General features: G+C 41.9%; 1 protein-coding gene across 3 annotated transcripts in view; it reads left to right on the forward strand.

The window, feature by feature from the left end:
* The window catches only part of GABPB1 (GA binding protein transcription factor subunit beta 1), a 72,495-nt gene that overhangs the window by 30,223 nt on the left and 21,691 nt on the right, over positions 1-20,581 (forward strand). For all 3 annotated transcript variants that reach the window (XM_069766073.1, XM_069766074.1, XM_069766075.1), the window contains exons 4-7: positions 5,904-6,098; positions 6,469-6,580; positions 7,377-7,493; positions 15,392-15,580. In XM_069766073.1, the coding sequence (XP_069622174.1) occupies positions 5,904-6,098; positions 6,469-6,580; positions 7,377-7,493; positions 15,392-15,580 (613 nt within the window). The remainder of the gene's footprint in view (positions 1-5,903; positions 6,099-6,468; positions 6,581-7,376; positions 7,494-15,391; positions 15,581-20,581) is intronic.

Consider the following 20,581-nt stretch of genomic DNA (forward strand, 5'->3'; position numbering starts at 1 on the left):
TCCCTCCCATACACCCCGAAATACCTTCAATAAGAGTGGCGCTAGTATATCCCTATATCTCTCATATAACTCAATGGGACACCCATTTGGTCCAGGAGCCTTCCCAGAGGCCATGTCCATCATTGCATATTCTATCTCCTCCAATGTAAACTCAGCATCCATAAAGGCCCGCTGGGCGGGACTCAATGTGGGAAATGTTATATCTGATAAATAATCTAAACATTCTAAAATATCGAGGTCGCTTTTGGATTTATACAACGATTTATAATAGTCATAAAAACAGTGGAGTATTTCTTCGGTCGTGGATACCAAGAAGCCGTTTGGTGTACGAATCTGTAATATTGTGTTAGATGTATTGTGTTGACGCACCAGAAAGGTCAAAAATTTACTACCTTGATTTCCCAGCTCAAATATGATTGACGTGCAAAGAACAGTTTACGCTTAGACTTGGAATCTATATCTTGAGTATATAGCCTCTGTGAAGTCAGCCACTCGATTCTATTGCCAATAGTTTGGGCAGATATGTATACAGCCTCTGCATCTTTCAATCTCCGTTCCATCTCAGCATCCTCTTCCGAGGTCACCCTCTTTACATAAGAAATTGTGGAAGATAAACATCCCCTTAAATACGCCGTAAGGGCGTCCCAAAATAGATTAACATTTTGAGGTGCTGGGTGGGACGAAATGAAACAGTTCAGCTGATCTACTGTTCTGTTGTTAGAATCAATTAATTCCAGCCAAAAGGGATTCAACTTCCAGACCATACTATTGTTCGGTTGCCTTTAAGTATTGACTTTAAGTATAATCGGGCTGTGATCCGATACCCCTCTATTGCCATGTTCCACATTATCTACCCATATTGCCAATCCACCAGATCCAAATATATAATCTATGTGAGACAGAGACCGCCTAGTGGACGAGTGGCAGATGTATCCTTTCATTCCAGGGTGACTCATCCGCCACAAATCCAGCCATCCACTGCCCTCCATAAACAATGCCAAATGAGTTTGAGCCGAAGAGGGGGCTCCTCAGATCCTCCATCACCTAATCTCAATCTATCAAGACAATTATCCATGACTAAATTAAAATCTCCCATACAAATAACTTGTGCGTCTGGATAGCTTAAGGCAAAACTCATTGCCATCCGGAGGATTGATGTGTTAGCCGAGGGAGAGTTGTAGATACATAAAATTACATATTCACAAGAATTAATTAGTGCGTATACAAAAACAAAACGACCCTCAGGGTCCCTACGGGCCTCCCTGGTCTCCCATCTAACATCTCTTTGTACCAGTAACGACACCCCCCTCAAATAGCTAGTATGGAATGCGTGAATATACCATTGTACCCATGGTTTCTATACGCATCGGGCCGTATCTCTGGTCAGGTGCGTCTCCACCAAAGCCATATGTGGGGGCGATGGTGTCTAATCTGTGAAAATACCTTAATTTTCTTCCGGGGGGATTTAATACCTCGTACATTCCAGGTAATACATACTAATTCAGATCCCATGTTTACTCATCAAGATATGGTATGCATTATTACTCAGGTAAAGATCAAAGATGGCACACAAAAAATGAGAATGCTGTTGGCGGCAGTTTCTACATAGATAACAGATAAAACCAATATAAAAGAAAAAATGGAACTAGAACCAAACAGTATAGGAGCAACGTCCTGTGCTCCTAATATCAATGTAGTAAGGGGATACCCTCGCTGGATTCAGCGTCTGGTATTGTTGGTAATCTGAACGCCCCCAGAGAGAGCTCTGCATATTAAATTATTAGAAGACTTCTACTTGACTGGATGCATTTTAGAATGCCTTTGCTCTAGACACCCCATGAGATCGCAGCCATTCAGCTGCCTCCGCTGGATCCGTGAAAAATATAGAAGAGCCCTCATGAACAACTCGGAGTCGAGCTGGATAGATCATTGAGTATATAACGTTCTTGTCTCTGAATTGTTTCTTGATCTCCATGAACCTAGCCCGTTGATTCTGAAGTTCCATAGAGAAATCCGGAAAAATCGAAATTGTAGCATTGTTAAATTTAATGGGGCTTTTTTGCCGTGCCAATCGTAGAATATCTCTATCCTTGCAATTGAGGATACATGTCAGGAAAGGTCTGGGTGGGGCCCCAGGAGGGAGAGGTTTTGTGGGAACTCGGTGAGCTCTTTCAACAGCAAACGTTGACGAGAATTCATCTCCCAGAGAAGATTTAAGACAGCCCTCGAGAAATTTCTCAGGTTGTTGACCCTCTGAGCGTTCCGGTAGACTAATAATCCAGATATTATTTAGGCGTAGTCTATTCTCTAGGTCATCTGCTTTTTGTTTCCAGGCGTTTATAGAGCCAGCTACTTTTGTCAACTTGGCCTCCATGGGTGTAATGGTATCTTCTACATGGGATACCCTTGTCTCCACCTCTGTAATACGCCCTTTCATAGCCTGCATATCTTGCCGAAGGCGTCCCACTTCAGTATGTACATCCTCTATTTTTTCGGTAAGGGATGTTCTGGTTAGGGATATGGCCTGCATTAATTGTTCAGACGCCTGTTTAAGAGTCAGTTCTTCCTGTTCACTCCCCTCACTACTATCAGAGAGACGTTTTTTGCGTTGTACTTGTGAGGGATTATTTCTAAGAGACCGTACACTATCAGAGGGATCAACTCTGGCAAACTCTTTTAATCGGCAGCCCCCGATCCTTTGGAGCGATGCATGGCTAGCAGTAATGTGGCACAGCAGGATGGTTAGAATTATATTTATAAGGCTGCCGTCACACTAGCAGTATTTGGTCAGTATTTTACATCAGTATTTCTCAGCCAAAACCAGGAGTGGAACAATTAGAGGAAAAGTATAATAGAAACATATGCACCACTTCTGCATTTATCACCCACTCCTGGTTTTGGCTGAGAAATACTGATGTAAAATACTGAAGAAATACTGCTAGTGTGACGGCAGCCTAAGTGTTCCACACAGACACAGCAGGTCTATTATAGAGTACTTATATCAACAGGATGCAGGGAGTTATAAATGTGGCTACCCTGAATTTCCACCAGTGTATTGTGCACCAGGAAGGATCCACGGCGCCCGCATTGGTAGCAGCAGGGAGGGGGGTACAAGAGCCCTCCAAAGTAATGGTACTGACCGGATGAGTGTCCTTATTGAAAGGAGAGCACAGGGCCCAATTTTCCAGAGCACATGCCGCGCGTCCCCTCGGTATGCTCAAAGTGTGTGCTCACTCACCCAAACAATGCTGCAAGGATGAGAAATGACGTCTCGTCTCCTCCTATTAGAGTGCATGCATTGAAGATGGCCGCCGCTCCACACAGATGCCACCACTGCCTCTTCCCGGTGCACCGGAGTTCCACAGCACCTACCGCAGGTGCCAGAAGCCACGGCCAAGGGTGGGATCCCCACGCCGGCTGGAGTCAGCGCCGCGCTTCCTCCCAACAGAGCGTGTCCTCCTGGAAATGGCCGCCGCCTCACAAGGATCCAGTCTTCTGTCCAGGCCTCTTCAGCCCCTGGCGCCTCCCGGTCTTCACGGCGCCTCGTCACAGGAGCCAAAAGCCACCCGGAATCTGGGAGGCTCAACAATAGTAAATATTTCACCGTCCCTGGGGGTCTTTAGTGCAGGATACCATCAGGATTCTAGGAGCTATCTCGCAATGCGTCCTTTCTCCTCAGCTACATAGCCATGCCCCCCCTGCTGTCAGAGTTTGACAACGGCATTTAACTGGTTAATAGCCGAGTGTGGATCGAGATTCCACCCGCGGCTCTTGTGGGCACATGTCAGCTGTGCAAAACAGCTGACAGGTCCTGGTAAAGGTGTGTGCTCACCGCCTGAACCCACATCAAAGGCAATTGGAGATATATCCTCCACCCCTTACCTATGTTCACTTACCCCTTTAGGACAGGCAAGAACCTCAGGAATGGGAGGGAATATTACTAAATGGGCGTTCGCTTTATTTCTATCTCTGACATGGAGGGATATTTAAAGCACACAGACTTCATGCTCAGGCGCACTCAAATGGACCTGTGAATCTCTTCTCTTTAGGCTAAGTTCACACTGTGCATTTTTGCTGTTTTTTTTTTTTTCTTCAGAAAAGCCTGAGTGCTTGGCAGGAAAGAAGCTACAGCAAAAATGCTGGTTTTGCTGCGTTTTTGGTGCAGTTTTGTGCCATTTTTTTTTTTTTTTCATGCCGTTTTTCCATTCAATTCAGTGGGTGGAAAACCCTGAAAGAAATAACATGCGCTATGTCCAAAAAACAAGCAAAACATAAAATACTGAAGACAAAAAAAGCCAAGATGTGTTCATGAGATTTCTGAAATCTAATAGACATTGCTGGTACTGTCAAATGCAGCTGAAAAAAATAGCATAAAAAATGCAGCGGAAATGCCCAGTGTTAACTTTGCCATTACTGTGTCTCCTCAAACCTGCTGATAAACCTACAAGATGGGGAAACGCGTCGAGGCACAGACATCTAGAAGCACATACAAGTAATGATAAATAATCCGTATATCTTTAATTACTCATTACGGTCGGCTCCCAGACCGTAACATATCTGTCCTTTTATTTATGCTATTATAATCCTGTACCTGACACTAGAATAGGGAAGGCTAGGGGCAGTCAGGGAAAGCTACCGGTGAGTGGGGGCACCTTTTTTGTTTATCTAGGGTGCCAACCTCCGTTACTAGGCAGTACCAGCCCTAGATATCAGGCTAGGGATTTGCAATTATTGGGTGTTGCCTGGGACATAGTTATTGAATTTCTGATTATGGACCTGTTGATTCATATCAGTAGTAACTAGGCATACCAGAAGAGATAGCCATTATATTATTTTATCTACCATTTTGTACTGTGGTGTTTCCTTTTTTTTTTTTTTCATTTCTTAAATAAAATTATATTTGTAAAAGGGTTTATATGTTCAACTTTCTATTCATCTTGCCTAAAAAAATGAAATAAAAGAAAAAATGATCAAAAGTTGTTTGTATTAAATTGCAGCAATGCAATCTACAGCTTGTTAGACGTAAAAACAAGCCTCCATGCAGCTCTGTACTGAGAAAAATGTAAAAGCTATGGCTCACATAATATTGCTCCAGATATTTTTGGGTAGTACCGTAATCATTAGCAACGTGCAGAACAAAGTTAACATGTCAACTGTGCTGCATTGTGAACGGTGAACGCCATAAAAAAAGTTCCATATTTACAGTTTAATGTTCAAATCTCCTGTCAAAGTTTTATGTACTCAAAAATGCAATAAAAACCCCTCTCCCAGCTATACAGAAAGGTCACAGGTGTCAGTACTATGGTGACCAAGAAAAAACAAAACCTTTTTTTATTTAATGTTCTTAACAGAAAAAAAAAATCTATAATAAATTTGGTATTGCTGTGATCATATCGACCCATAGAAAAAGTGAATATATTAACTATATCTAACGGTGACTGGTGTTTAAACTGGATAAAATCAATCTAGAATTGGGGGTTGGGGTCTTGTTCATTTTGTAATAAAAAGTGATGAAACAGTTGCATGTACTATAAAACAAACCTGGACTGAATCGCAATTTTCTTCATATTCCACCCAATAAAAAGTCAATAAATATTGAATCATATGTCCCCTACTGGAAGGTGGCAATAAAAAAGTGAGCAAAGAATCATTTGTCATAAAGGCCAAAACTGGTTGTGCTGCCAAGGGGCTGTCATGGAAAATGATGTGCACAAATCACGATCGTTATATGTTACATCTGTGCTGTGCAGCTTCTCTCAGAGATTCTGGGACTCTGGACCTCAAACATTGTGTAGCCTTCATTCCTATTCAGTCACGGTTTTTGTGGCTCTTACCATAAATCCAGAAGGTAAAGCAAAGTTATCTGTAGTATTTTTTTTTTTTTTTTTTCTTTCCACGTTTAGCACGGTGCTGACATTAATGCCAAAGATATGTTGAAGATGACTGCTCTCCACTGGGCTACAGAGCACAATCACCAAGAAGTAGTGGAGCTTCTAATAAAGTATGGAGCCGATGTGCACAGTCAGAGCAAGTTCTGTAAAACTGCATTTGATATCTCTGTGGATAACGGGAATGAAGATCTAGCAGAAATACTCCAGGTTGGTTTACATCATTGTGTTGCTTAGGCTTTAGACTAATCTGTATTCACAAAAAGCAGCTAGTGAGGGCATTGTATTTCCACCAGTGTTCCTGATCATTTAGACTAAACAGGAACACCATAAATGCTGTTTTGTCGATTTCTACCTGCGCAGAATTGTGGAAAAATATTAATATCGATGGCAAAAGTGAGAGAAGGATCTCTCTTGCCCCTTGTGGTTGATTGAGATGGAAAATATAGTAATTAATAATAACATACACCCCAGCCTTCTAGTTTCCATATTGGTTTTATATCGGGTTAAGACTAATGAGGAGAAACAGCCTTCAGGTTTTTTGTTTTAGACAATAAAAATGTTTTATTTTTTGTCTTAGATTGCAATGCAGAATCAAATTAATACAAATCCTGAAAGTCCAGACACTGTAACAATACACACCGCAACGCCACAGTTTTTCATTGGGCCTGGAGGGGTAGTAAATTTAACAGGTAAGACAACAAAAACGGTCTGATTAAAGTTGACCTGTCAGCAGGATTGTGCTCATTTTGATGAAGTTACATTTATTTTTTTTACCCTACCATATTATATGCGTAATGCGATCAATGTTACTGCCCAGTAGACGCCACCATTTTGCTGACTGTACTTTTTTCTTATCCCCACACAATATTTGATGTAGTATGTAAAATAGGGTGCAGGTTCTGGCACATCAGTGACCTGTCATAAGGATGTGATATTTATAAACCAGGTGAGGTGGAATGTGACATTTATAAACCATAAGGCCTTGTTTACATTGCACTTTGAGGGAATTTCTGTTTGCTTACGGTAATTTTTTTTTAATGTACGGTACTTCTAAATAATCATTTATTTTTAATTTAGGTTGCAGTTTGGTGGTGGGTGTAAGGGTGTTAGGGATCATGCCCAAACCAATGCTCAGCATTGAATAACTACCATAATTTAAGTCTGGGCAGCCTGCAGTTTGGTAATTGACTACAGTGTACAGATAAAAGTGCTAATAATTTGGGCTAGTTGCATATTCAGCAAATGATGGATTGTCTTCTGTGCACTTTCTATGCTTAAAAGTAAAAGCTGTATTTTATCACCTTACTTTTCATTGAAATGAAATATCACAAAAATTACACTCTTGGCATTTTAACTTCTTTATTTTTTTACTATTAGTATTATTTTCTAATGGCAGGAGCATATGAGAGATAGGATTATTGTTTTATATTGACATCTATATAAATGCTTTGTGTTTGACTAACGTTTTTTTTTTCTTTTTTAAAGACGATAATGGGATATCCTCTGCAGTACAGTTTGGAAATTCCTCCACCTCTGTCTTGGCTACATTAGCAGCATTAGCTGAGGCTTCTGCTCCTTTATCCAATTCATCAGAAACACCAGGTTTGTCTAGATTTTATGACTTTTAAGGTAACCGTTTAAAACTTGCATAAAACACAATGCAAAATAATTTAAAAAAAAAACACCTAAATACTTGACCAACAAAATAATCATTTTTCTTGTTGCTTTACTTTTATTGTATTGATTTATCTGCACAATTTTATACACTTTATGTTGATTATCACAGCTAGTAAACAATTTTCTGTAGTTTTAAGATTGAAAGAAGACCCAAGTACATGTTTCACCTACGTGTTGGTCCAGAAGAAGGCAAAAAAAAACATAATTCAGATGCTAATTGCCTCATGTTAAGGCAAAAAATCGGTCTAGTTTCCTGGATCAACGTCCCATCACAAAATCTAGTACCTATAACCTGTAATACTATATTTTTCAAGAAAGGCAACCAGGTCCTCCTTGTACTTTTGTGAATGGAAGGAGGGAGAGAGACGATGAATCCCGGGGCGTTGCATTCCAGGCAATGAGGATTAAAAAAAAAAAAATCTGTTTATTCTTTCAGTGATTGTAACAGTAAATTATACTCTGAAACTTATTGCAAGACTAAACAGGTTTTTTTTCTTTATTCTCACTGACTGCAATCACTTTCATCAGCACCCAACCGTACCTCTCTTTCCATTCACTCTATACGTCCTTCGCTTATCGGGTGTGCGTTCTTTGGACGGATCAGCAGCCCTACACGTGAATCAAGTCTACGTTTCCACAGAGTTGTGCTGCACCTAGGTGACCGACCAATCCCCCAGTGTATCCTCACTTACAGGTAGCGGTATTACACAGGGAGCACCGCTTTTCTTCTTTCAGTCTCTTTTTACATTTTTTAGTAAATCGATCATTACAACATCCTGTGTCAGAGCGTTCCATAGTCTCACTGCTCTTACAGTAGAGAATCGCTGTCTGTGATTATGATTGAGCCTTATTTTCTCTAGACATAGAGGATGCATCTTTGTCATTGCTGCATACCTAGGTGTAAAAACATCATTAGAAAGATCTTGGTACTGTTCCTTCATATATTTGTACATTGTAAAAAGATCGTTCCTGATCTTTTGTTTTTCAAAACTGAATAACCACAAGTTTGATAACCTGTCTTGGTTTTGCAGTTCACCCATTACTTTAATGCCCTTGGTTGCTTTTCTCTGCACCGCTCTGGTTGAGCGATGTCCTTCTTATACATTTGAGTCCAAAATTGTACTCCGTATTCGAAGTGTGGCCATACTGGTGACTTGAATAGAGGCAAAATTATGTTCGCTTCATGAACATATATGCCTCTTTTAATGCATCCCATAATTTTATTTGCCTTTCCAGCAGCTGCCTGGCACTGGTCACTACACTTGAGTTTGCTGACCTCCCATACACCCAATTCTTTTTCAATGACTGGTGTATTACCATTGCAGAACATAATTGCGAAATGTATTTCCTTACTTCCTTTATGACCATACATCTAACTACATTGAACCTTAATAGCCAATACTCAGCCCAAGCCTCGAGCTTACATAAATCTCTCTGTAACATTAAACGTATCCTCCTCTGTAATCACTACTTTGCAGTGTTTAGTACCATTTGCAAATATTGAAATTTTGCTGTGTCCTCCTTATATGGCCATTAATAAATGTTTTCACATACACACTTCTCAGCACCTAATGTGGAGTGCACCTGCAAGGGTTAAAGGGAACATGTCACCCCCCTCAGGCGTTTGTAACTAAGAGAGCCACCTTGTGCAGCACAAATGCTGCATTCTGACTAGGTGGCTCGTTTAGTTATGCTCCCTGTACACGCTGAAATAAACGCTTATAAAATGTGCCCCTCATACCGTGAAATCGTCCCGGGGGCGGCTCTTTCCCCCCTAATCAGACGCAGCACAGCCGTCACTCCACGCCTATGGGCGCCGCCTCCTCTTGCTTCATTAGCGTTCCCGGCGCCTGCACTGTAAGTTCGAAAGGCAGCGCAACTGCGCATGACCGGAAAAAAATACGTGCAGCGTAGGCGCCGGGGACGCTAATGAGGCAAGAGGAGGCGGCGCACACAGGCCCGGAGTGACAGCTGTGCTGCGTCTGATTAGGGGGGGGGAAAGACCTGCCCCGGGACGATTTCAGGGTATGAGGGGGCACTTCTTAATAAGCGTTTATTTCAGCGTGTGCAGGGAGCATAACTAAAAGAGCCACCTTGTCAGAATGCAGCACAAGGTGGCTCGTTTAGTTACAAACGCCTGAGGGGGGGGGGGGGGGTGACAGGTTCCCTTTAATTTATCTCCCCTCCCTCAATCCAAATCTCAACCTCTGTTCTAAGCTATAAAGTGAGCATTAAACACACCCCCAACACGGTCCACAAACCCCGATTTGTTAACACTCTGCCATCACTCATCAAACACAGGGCGATGAGTCCTCAAAATATGTTACTGTCAAAAGCTAACACATTCTCTGGATGGCTATGGATTGGTTTGGAGCAAACAAGGGTCAAACTTATTAAAGATTTTAAGCTTTAATATAAAAATATACAGTGCTTACATTAAAAGATATTAAAAGGTGAAAATAAAATGACACACAAATATGCAAAACAGTTATAAAAGAAAATAGCAAAAATACCTACTTTTCGGTCTACAGTTATTGTCTGTTTTCCTTGAGGGAAGGAGAAGTGAATTATAGATCACATCAGTCTCCTTTCAGGGCTCGGGTATTTGTCCACTTTAGTGATTTTTGTGGCTGCACTGTACTTCCTTCTGGGTTAAGCAGGTGACATTTTAATTGAGAATTTCTGGTATCCCTGATCATGTAATCTGTAATAGGATTTTAATACCTTGTCAGTACCTTAAAGGGACTCTGTCACCTGAATTTGGAGGGAACAATCTTCAGCCATAGGGGCGGGGTTTTCGGGTGTTTGATGCACCCTTTCCTTACCCGCTGGCTGCATGCTGGCTGCAATATTGGATTGAAGTTCATGCTCTGTCCTCCGTAGTACACGCCTGCGCAAGGCAAGATTACCTTGTGCAGGCATGTACTACGGAGGACAGAGAATGAACTTCAATCCAATATTGCAGTCAGCATGCAGCCAGTGGGTAAGGAAAGGGTGAATCAAACACCCGAAAACCCCGCCCCTATGGCTGAAGATTGTTCCCTCCAAATTCAGGTGACAGAGTCCCTTTAACCACAGAAAAAGACTTACTGATAAGTAGTCAAAAAGAAGCGAACCATAATATTAAAACAATCAAAATTTATTAAAGCATTTTTTTTTAAAAAATTGTACGGCAAAAAACATAATCGCATAAAGATATCCAGTAAGAGGGGCTCCAAACAGTCTGGCAATATATCATATCAAAAGATGGTAAATATACAGCTCAATTAATATTGATTAAGTGCCTAGTGACCAGGGATAATTCCGTCCACTCAATCCTAGAACAGCAGTATATTATCAATTATATCCATATGTCATATCAAAAAATATGTCCTAGGACTAAAAAACCCACTCACTGGCACATATCACTAACGATAGTACTGTACAAATCACCACAACAGTAAGAGAGACAAGTATACACCTCAGTGGCAATAATGCCAGCTGAATACATGAATATATCAGGACACCTAATATATTACCTGTAGGGGTACAGCACAACGATAGCAGAGCCGATATACCGTATTTTTGGACTATAAGACGCACTGGACTATAAGACGCACCCAGGTTTTAGAGGTGGAAAATAGGGAAAAAAATATTTGAAGCAAAAAAAAAAAAGTGGTAAAATTGAACAACATACTATATATTATACTATATTATATATAATAGTATGTTATTATGTTGGAAGCTGTGTGTAGAAGATGGTGCTGCTGGACCAGTGTGGTGTCTGTAAAGTACTATATGAAGACGCTGGAGGGTGAGTATAAGAATGGGGGCACAGGGCTTATATTTAAAGCACCACTCCAGAACTGAAAAATAACACTGGATTGCTGCTTTAAGATCCCATTGGGAGAACTATAACTCCCAGCATGTCCTGCAGATTCTACGGCATGCTGGGAGTTATAGTTCACCACAGGAGTGGCAGAGTGCTTTGTGTGTTGTAAAGACTAACCTTTTAATTGTGGCAGCCAGCCAGCCACACTGTGGTGAGGTGAAAAGCTGGAGCATCCCATGACTGCACAGGTCATAAGAGGAAGCCAGCAGATTCTAGTGGGGAGTCTGAAGGACCTGTGATGACATCAGAAGAGGGAGGGCTCTGTGCTGCCATGTGATGCTCCAGCCCGCCCACTTCATGACATCACACAGGTCTGTATGCCCAGCACTCAGCATCCAGCACAGCCAGGCAGGTATGCAGCGATCTTGTCCCCTCTGGCCCCTGCTGCTGCCCCCTCCTCCTCTGGACACACAGATCTCCCCAGCTGCTGCAGGAATCCAGCGCTGGGGAAACCATGTGTGTTTCAGTGAAGGAGTATTCATGTGCTGCTCCCCACTCACTGCTCAGCTGACAGGTGGGCGGGGAAGCAGCTAATGAATATTCACTGCACTTTAATCATCAGGTCCACATGGTTTCCCCAGTGCTGGATTCCAGGCAGTACAGTGGGATCCCACTTGCTGCTGCCCCCTCCCCACATGCTACATTCCGACCACAAGACGCACCCACACTTTCCTCCCAAATTTATTTCATTTATTGCACCTCTTACAGGTTTATTTAGTGGTTTCCGCATATTTCTAAGTTATTTTTTACCATAAGGAATATATTGTGTAGGGGTCCTATTTTGATTCTTATAAAAATATCTCATTTTTCTTTGTGCACTTTTATTTTTGAGGATTTGCCCCAGTTTATGGCATTAACCCTTTGCCGATTTTGGCATATTTTCTTTTTTTCCACCCCTTTGTCCAAGAGCCATAGCTATTTTAACTATTCTGTTCACATAGCTATGAGGGCTTTTTTTCGGGACAAGTTGTACTTGTGAGCGACGCCATTTATTTTCTCACAAAGTTTACTGGAAAATGGGAAACAAATTCCAATTGCACTGAAATTGTGGAAACAAAGAACACTGTTCTGGCATTGTTGTTTGGAAATTGTTTTTCCGGCATACCATTTTGGGATAGATATAACATTTTGATCTCTTCTTGCAGCAGTCTTTGGTTTGGGCAGGAACCCCACCAAAAAATGCAATTTTGGCATTTTGAATATTCATCTGATTATGATGTTTGACCATCGGGTTTATTATTTTTATATTTTGAAAGACTTGATTTTCTTTGGACGTGGCGGTACTACATTTGTATTTTTGATCTTTAGTTTTAATGGGAGAAAATCAGAGGGATTTAACTTACGTTTTTTCTTCTTCAAGTTTTTTCTAACTTTTTTTTTTTAACTTTTCACTTTATTAGTGAACCTGCAATCGTCTGATCACTTGCACTATATACAGCAACACCATAGTATAATTGTATATAGTAAAAATCACAGTCTCCTTTGAAGCCTGCCCACAGGCTGCGTTTCGAGGGAGCTCCGTAATGACCGGCACTGAGGTCTTTGCAGACCCTTTGCTGTCATAGCAACCCATCGGCACACCGTGATCAGTGGCATTTAACAGGTTAACATTTGCAGGTATAGCACAGTCCGCTCCATACACCCGCTACTGAATTGCTCTGTACATGTTTGGCTGATGTTGGTAAGCGGAAAAAAATCATCTCTTGGCCCATGGAAATTTGCCTTCCTGAAGTTAAATGCCCTATACTAAATCTATTACTGAAGGATAAGTGAAAACATTATTTTGTAATCACTATTAACTAAACTTTTGGTGAAATGTTCAAGCTCCTGGTTATGGATGAGCTAAAAAATAAAGAGGTTGTGGTCACCCCCTGCCCTGCTATGCACAATTTATTTTCCTGACAAAAGAGAAATAATAAAGTGGCACAGGTATATTTGGACTTTTGAATGAAGTCCTAGTTTTTTTTTATTTATTTATAAAATCTGTTTATGCTTAAATAGTGCTATATACAATTTGTATCTAATGTCACATAATTTGGTTATTCCATGCCATTATCGGGACGACTGTCTTTTGAATACAATTGACTAATTGTAGAGATGAAAGCTTGGATCATAGCAGGAATATCTTAGATCTTGGACCCTGTTATGACGTAAAAGCAAGACTTGGTACACAGAAAATGACAGAAATCAAAGCACGCATTGGTGATGTCTGTAGAGCTTGCCTTTGTGGCAGATAATTGCAGGACAAATTGACAATTGGCCGCAGTTACCCTTAAGAATAGCTATTTGGCGAAATATATTGAAGCTTCTGTTCTGCCTTTTTATCTACATGATTTCTGTCATCTCTCCACATTCACATGTTGTAAACTTTGCTATGGCCCTGACATCATGTTTTTCTTTTTTTTTTTCTTTCATGAATTGTACTTGTGGCCCTTACAGTTTACTATGACCATATTACTTTTACTTTAGACTGGGCAACCCTTGAGCCTAGAGTCAGAAAATCTAGAAGAAAGAATAAATACAGTTTACTTTAATCATTAGTTGCTTTCCAAATGCTACTGCTCAGTGTTCTTTAAGAGAAATATATTCATTTGTCATTTAAATAATTCTTGCATCTTTTTTCATCTTTCGTGTTATTTTGATGCTCTTTTTTTTTTTCTCCCAAGAACCCTCTTCCTGTGTAGACTCAGCCAATCACATGATTGTTAGGTCAGGAGGAAGAATCAGCAGCAGTGGTTCCTATTGCTGCATACAGAAGGCAGAAACAGTAACACACTTCCCTTGTCTTCTCTATGTGTAGTCCGACTGTGTCTGACAACCAGATTTCCGCCCCAGCAGCTTCTCTACTATACAGTGACATTTTAGAAGACCACCCACATAGCCTATGAATGGTTTGGAAATGGTTAAATGGAACCTGTCATGTAACCTGCAAAATGGGGTTAAGCTAACAGGTTAACCCCTTTATGACCTATGATGTATAGGTACATCATAGGTCACCTCCCTCTTTCATGCGGGCTCTGGCGCTGAGTCCGTATGTTTTTCAGCGCTTGACAGCTGCATTGAACATAGGGTGCATCACCAGCCTTGCCCATTGGCGCCCTGTCACATGATCACGGGGCGCTGATGGGTTTGTAGGACAGACAGGGGTCTGCAGGAGACCCCTATGCTTATCTTTGCCGAGCTGCTATGAGCGTGCCACATATGCTATGTTGATAGCATATGATCATTTCTGCTACACATAGAAGAGATGAAGCTTTGTTATGTGTAGCACTAGCAATCAGAAGAGCGCAGCTCTCCATGGAGGCTATTGAAAAAAGTAAAAAGTGTAAAAAAAATAAAAATAAAATAATAATTAAGTATTAAAACAAAAATCAATTCACCCCTCTTTTGCCCCTTTCCAAATAAAATAATAAAAATTGAAAATACACCTATTTCGGATCACTGCGTGTTTTATTGTTTACAAACTTTGGATTTTTTTTTTTTCACCACTTAAAAAATAACCTATACATGTTTGGTATCTGCAAACTCGTAACGACCTGGAGAATCACATTGCCAGGTCAGATTTAGCATTTAGTGAACATGCTTAAAAAAAAAAAATTGTGGAATTCTCTCTTTTTTTTTTTTTTTCAGTTTCACCACACTTGGAATTTTTTTTCCCATTTCCCGCAAAAAAACAAACCCTCACAAGGCCATGTAGATGAAAAACTAAAAAGTTATGGCTTTGCGAAGAAGGGGAGCAAAAACTGAAAATCCCATGGTGGTGAAGGGTTTGATAGAAACTGGGCGGCCTGCGCACCGCTGCCTGGAAGAAATGAACTTAAAATAATTCAAAGAGTTGTGCTTGATACGAAGCAACATTTTATGCTACGCTTCCTAACCCTGCAGAAAATCACTGTTACAAAACAATAAGCTTTTCTGTGTGAACTTGTTGCATTTCAATTATGTTTTCTAGTGGTGGCAACAGAAGAAGTGGTAACTGCGGAGTCTGTTGATGGTGCAATTCAACAAGTTGTTAGTTCTGGTGGGCAACAAGTCATCACAATAGTGACAGATGGCATCCATCTTGGTAATCTTCAGTCTGCTATTCCATCAAGTGCCATAGGTCAACCAATTATTGTCACAATGCCTGATGGCCAACAGGGTAAGTAAATTAAAAAAAAAAATGTGTAAATTATGCTAGTCTTTCTAGTGTTATGATGTACATTTTTGAATTAAAGAAATTCTGGGTATAGACTGATCGATGGAGATCATTTTATGTTTCCCTTTAGGGTATGTGCACACGATGCGGAAAACGCTGCAAATCCGCAGCGTTTCCGCAGCTGCGGGTCCGCAGCAGTTTCCCATGAGTTTACATTACAATGTAAACCTATGGAAAACAAAAAACGCTGTGCACATGCTGCGGAAAAAAACGTGCGGAAACGCAGCGGTTTACATTCCGCAGCATGTCACTTCTTTCTGCGGATTCCACAGCGATTTTACAGCTGCTCCTATAGAAAACCGCAGTTGTAAAACCGCAGTGAAATTCGCAGAAAAACCGCGGTAAATCCGCGATAAATCTATAGCAAAAATGCATCGTTTTTGCCCTGCAGATTTATATAATCCGCTGCGGAAAAATCCGCAGTGGACCATTATAGTTGTGCACATAGCCTTATCCTCCACTTAAACCTTATCCAGGTTTGAGAGAAAAGTCTAGTTACTTTGTGACAACATCAAATTATTGCTGCTGATAGCGAGTGGTCACATGACCGCATTGATGCCATTGACATACATGCAGTCATGTGCTGACTAGTCTCATCCGGTCAAGGCATGTAAGGCTATGTTCACACGTTCCTGATTTCCATCCTTTTTTTCAGGACTAAAAACCGCAGCTCTTTGCAGAAAACGCAGGTCCTTTTTTTGGTGCTTTTTTGGTGCGTTTTTTGATGCGTTTTTTGATGCGTTTTTTTATGCAGTTTTCTAGGAAGGTTTTTAGGGTTAAAATGGCTGAAAATACCCTAACCCTACCCCTAACCCTACCCCTAACCCTACCCCTAACCCTACCCCTAACCCTAACCCTATTCTAACCTTAGTGGGAAAAAAAAAAAATTCTTAATTTTTTTATTGTCCCTACCTATGGGGGTGACAAAGGGGGGGGGGTGTCATTTACTATTTTTTTTATTTTGATCACTGAGATAGGTTATATCTCAGTGATCAAAATTCACTTTGGAACGAATCTGCCGGCCGGCAGATTCGGCGGGCGCACTGCGAATGCGCCCGCCATTTTGCAAGATGGCGGCGCCCAGGGAGAAGCCGGACGGACACCGGGAGGCCGGGTAAGTATAAGGGGGGGAGATTAGGACACGGGGGGGCATCGGAGCACGGGGGGGGGCATCGGAGCATGGGGGGGTAGGATCGGGGCAGCCACACTCCGCCCACGCACTTCCGCCCGCTTCCCCGCACTTCCTGCTGCAGCGGTTCGGCACCACAAACCGCAATAAAACCCGCAGATATATTTTTGATCTGCGGGTTTTACTGCGGGTTTGATCTCACAATGGAGGTCTATGGGTGCAGAACCGCTGCGGCTCCGAAAAAAGAAGTGACATGGTACTTCTTTTTCCCCGCAGCTATTCAGCGCGGCTTTTTTTTTCTGAATTTCAGGATCGTGTGCACAGTGGTTCCTGTTTTCCATAGGGTACATTGTACTGTACCCTGCATGGAAAACAGCTGCGGAACCGCAGCGGCAAAAACGCTGCGGTTCCGCAGAAAAAAACGCACTGTGTGAACATGGCCTAACTGTAGATACAGTGAGGAAAATAAGTTTTGATACACTTCCAATTTTGCAAGTTTTTCCATCTACAAGCAATGGAGAGGTCTGTAATTTTTATCGTAGGTACACTTCAACTGTGAGAGACAGAATCCAGAAAAAATCCAGAAAATCGCATTGTATGATTTTCACATAATTAATTTGCATTTTATTGCATGAAATACATATTTGATACAATAGAAAAACAGCTTAATATTTGGTACAGAAACCTTTTGATTGCATTTACAAAGGTCAGACATTTCCTGTAGTTTGCACATACTGCAGCAGGGATTTTGGAACACTCCTCTATACAGATCTTCTCCAGATCTTTCATGTTTTGGGGCTGTTGCTGGGCAACATTGCTTTTCAGCTCCCTATTGGATTGAGGTCTGTAGACTGGCTAGATCACTCCAGGACATTGAAATGCTTCTTACCTAGGCACTCCTTAGTTACCCTGACTGGGTGTTTCGGGTCATCCTCATGCAGAAAGACCCAGCCATGTTCAATGCTTTTACTGAGGGAAGGCGGTTGTTAGCCAAAATCTCATCCATCCTGCCTTCAATATGGTGCAGTCGTCATGACCCCTTCGCAGAAAAGCACCCCCAAAGTATGATGTTTCCCCCACCATGCATCACTGTTGGGACAGTGTTCTTGAGGTTGTACCCGTCCTGCTTCTTCCTCCACACACTGCGAGTGGAGTTGATGCCAAAAAGTTCTATTTTGGTCTCATCTGACCATATGACCTTCTCCCATGTCTCCTCTGGATTATCCAGAGGGTCATTGGCGAACTTCAAATGAGCCTGGACATGTCCTGGCATGAGTAGGAGGACCTTGCATGCCCTGCAGGATTTTAATCCATGATGGCGTAGTGTGTTACTAATGTTAATGTTTGAGACTATAGTCGCAGCTCTCTTCAGGTCATTGACCATGTCCTCCCATGTTCTGGGCTGATTCTTAAGACCTTTCTCAGAATCATCCTTACTCCACGAGGTGAGATCTTGCATGGAACCCCAGAACGAGGAAGATTGACAATTATCTTATGTTTCTTACATTTTCTAGTAATTGCACCAACAGATGTAGCCTTCTCACCAAGCTGCTTGCCTATTGTCTTGAAGCCAATCTCAGCCTTGTGCAGGGTCTACAATTTTGTCCCTGGTGTTCTTAGACAGCTCTTTAGTCTTGGCCATGGTGGAGAGGTTGGAGTGTGATTGAGTGTGTGGACAGGTGTCTTTTATAAAGGTAATGAGTGCACAGTAGGAGGCTTCTTAAATAAAAACTAACAAGTCTGTGAGCGCCAGAATTCTTTCTGGTTGGTTGGTGATCAAATACTTATGTCATGCAATAAATTGCAAATGAATTATGTAAAAATCATACAATGAGATTTTCTGGATTTATTTTTAGATTCTTTCTCTCGCAGGTGAAATGTACCTATGATACAAATTACAGACCTCTCCATTCTTTGTAGGTTGTGTGATGCAGTGACCCCTGTTACTACAGGTAGGGGGCTCTGCATTGTCTCTTCAGAATAGGCACGGAGGCGTATTGAGGCCATAAGAATGCATGGCAGTCGTTGGTATAACTGTGGCGATGAGACAAAGTCCGGCAGGATTGTAAATGGCCGGTATGTGTCGCAGAGAAAGTCTGCGTGGTAAGCCTGCAGTATTGTTGTTCTGGGACCTGTAGTCCTACAAGTATTTGTATAGTTTATAGAGGGAGGCTTACTGGGCTAGTTTGAAGAGCTGGGTGGGTCGAACTAGCCACACACGTCCCACCTGTGGGGGCGGTTACAGCTTCATAATGTGACCAGGGTGTGGGTCACATGGTTGAGAGTGTTTGGACCTGAATGGTCTGTACTGTAGGTCCTGGAAGAGGTCAGGTCTGTGTTGGAAGCTCCTGTGATTGGAGACTTCCTTGAAGCACCTGGAGAGACCGTGGACCTGGACGGTCTGTGTTTGAAGCTCCTGTGAGTGAAGACTTCCTGGAAGCACCTGGATAGACCGTGGACCTGGACGGTCTGTGTTGGAAGCTCCTGTGAGTGGAGACTTCCTGGAAGCACCTGGAGAGACCGTGGACCTGGACGGTCTGTGTTTGAAGCTCCTGTGAGTGAAGACTTCCTAGAAGCACCTGGATAGACCGTGGACCTGGACGGTCTGTGTTGGAAGCTCCTGTGAGTGGAGACTTCCTGGAAGCACCTGGAGAGACCGTGGACCTGGACGGTCTGTGTTGGAAGCTCCTGTGAGTGAAGACTTCCTGGAAGCACCTGGAGAGACCGTAGACCTGGACGGTCTGTGTTGGAAGCTCCTGTGAGTGAAGACTTCCTGGAAGCACCTGGAGAGACCGTAGACCTGGACGGTCTGTGTTGGAAGCTCATGTGAGTGGAGACTTCCTGGAAACACCTGGTGAGACCATGTACCTACAGAGCCTGGGACGGCATCTGTGTTGGCGAAGCCAGGACTGACAAGCAGTCATCGTGAGGCGCGGAGCTCCTGGAAGGTAACCCTGGACAAGGGGATTGTAATATACGGCGGAGAAGTTTATCTGCTGCATGAACCGACTGGTGGTCGTGATATGTTCATGGATGTAATGAAATGGACTTTCTGTTATGTGGTTTATGATGCCTAAATAAACCAAATAGACTGATTTATGTCAGAAAACTGTGCCTGTCTACGTTAATCCCGTGCCAAGTGAGTGTCCCCCACACAAACAGTAGGTGCAACGCCACAGTGGGAAAACTTGCAAAATCGACAATGTATCAAATGATTATTTTCCCCACTGTAGTTCTGTGCGTTGATACTGAATAAATCGATATATTTTGTTTCCATTTTTTGCATTATTTGGATATTATTAACATATCTATCAATCGTGTGATATCTATATTTCCCCAACTTTTCCTTCTTGGTGTTTGAATTTCAAGTACAGGTCCTTCTCAAAAAATTAGCATATAGTGTTAAATTTCATTATTTACCATAATGTAATGATTACAATTAAACTTTCATATATTATAGATTCATTATCCACCAACTGAAATTTGTCAGGTCTTTTATTGTTTTAATACTGATGATTTTGGCATACAACTCCTGATAACCCAAAAAACCTGTCTCAATAAATTAGCATATTTCACCCATCCAATCAAATAAAAGTGTTTTTTAATAACAAACAAAAAAACCATCAAATAATAATGTTCAGTTATGCACTCAATACTTGGTCGGGAATCCTTTGGCAGAAATGACTGCTTCAATGCGGCGTGGCATGGAGGCAATCAGCCTGTGACACTGCTGAGATGTTATGGAGGCCCAGGATGCTTCAATAGCGGCCTTAAGCTCATCCAGAGTGTTGGGTCTTGCGTCTCTCAACTTTCTC

Source organism: Ranitomeya imitator, chromosome 4 (assembly GCF_032444005.1).
Source record: "Ranitomeya imitator isolate aRanImi1 chromosome 4, aRanImi1.pri, whole genome shotgun sequence".
In the NCBI taxonomy this organism is placed as follows: Eukaryota; Metazoa; Chordata; class Amphibia; order Anura; family Dendrobatidae; genus Ranitomeya; species Ranitomeya imitator.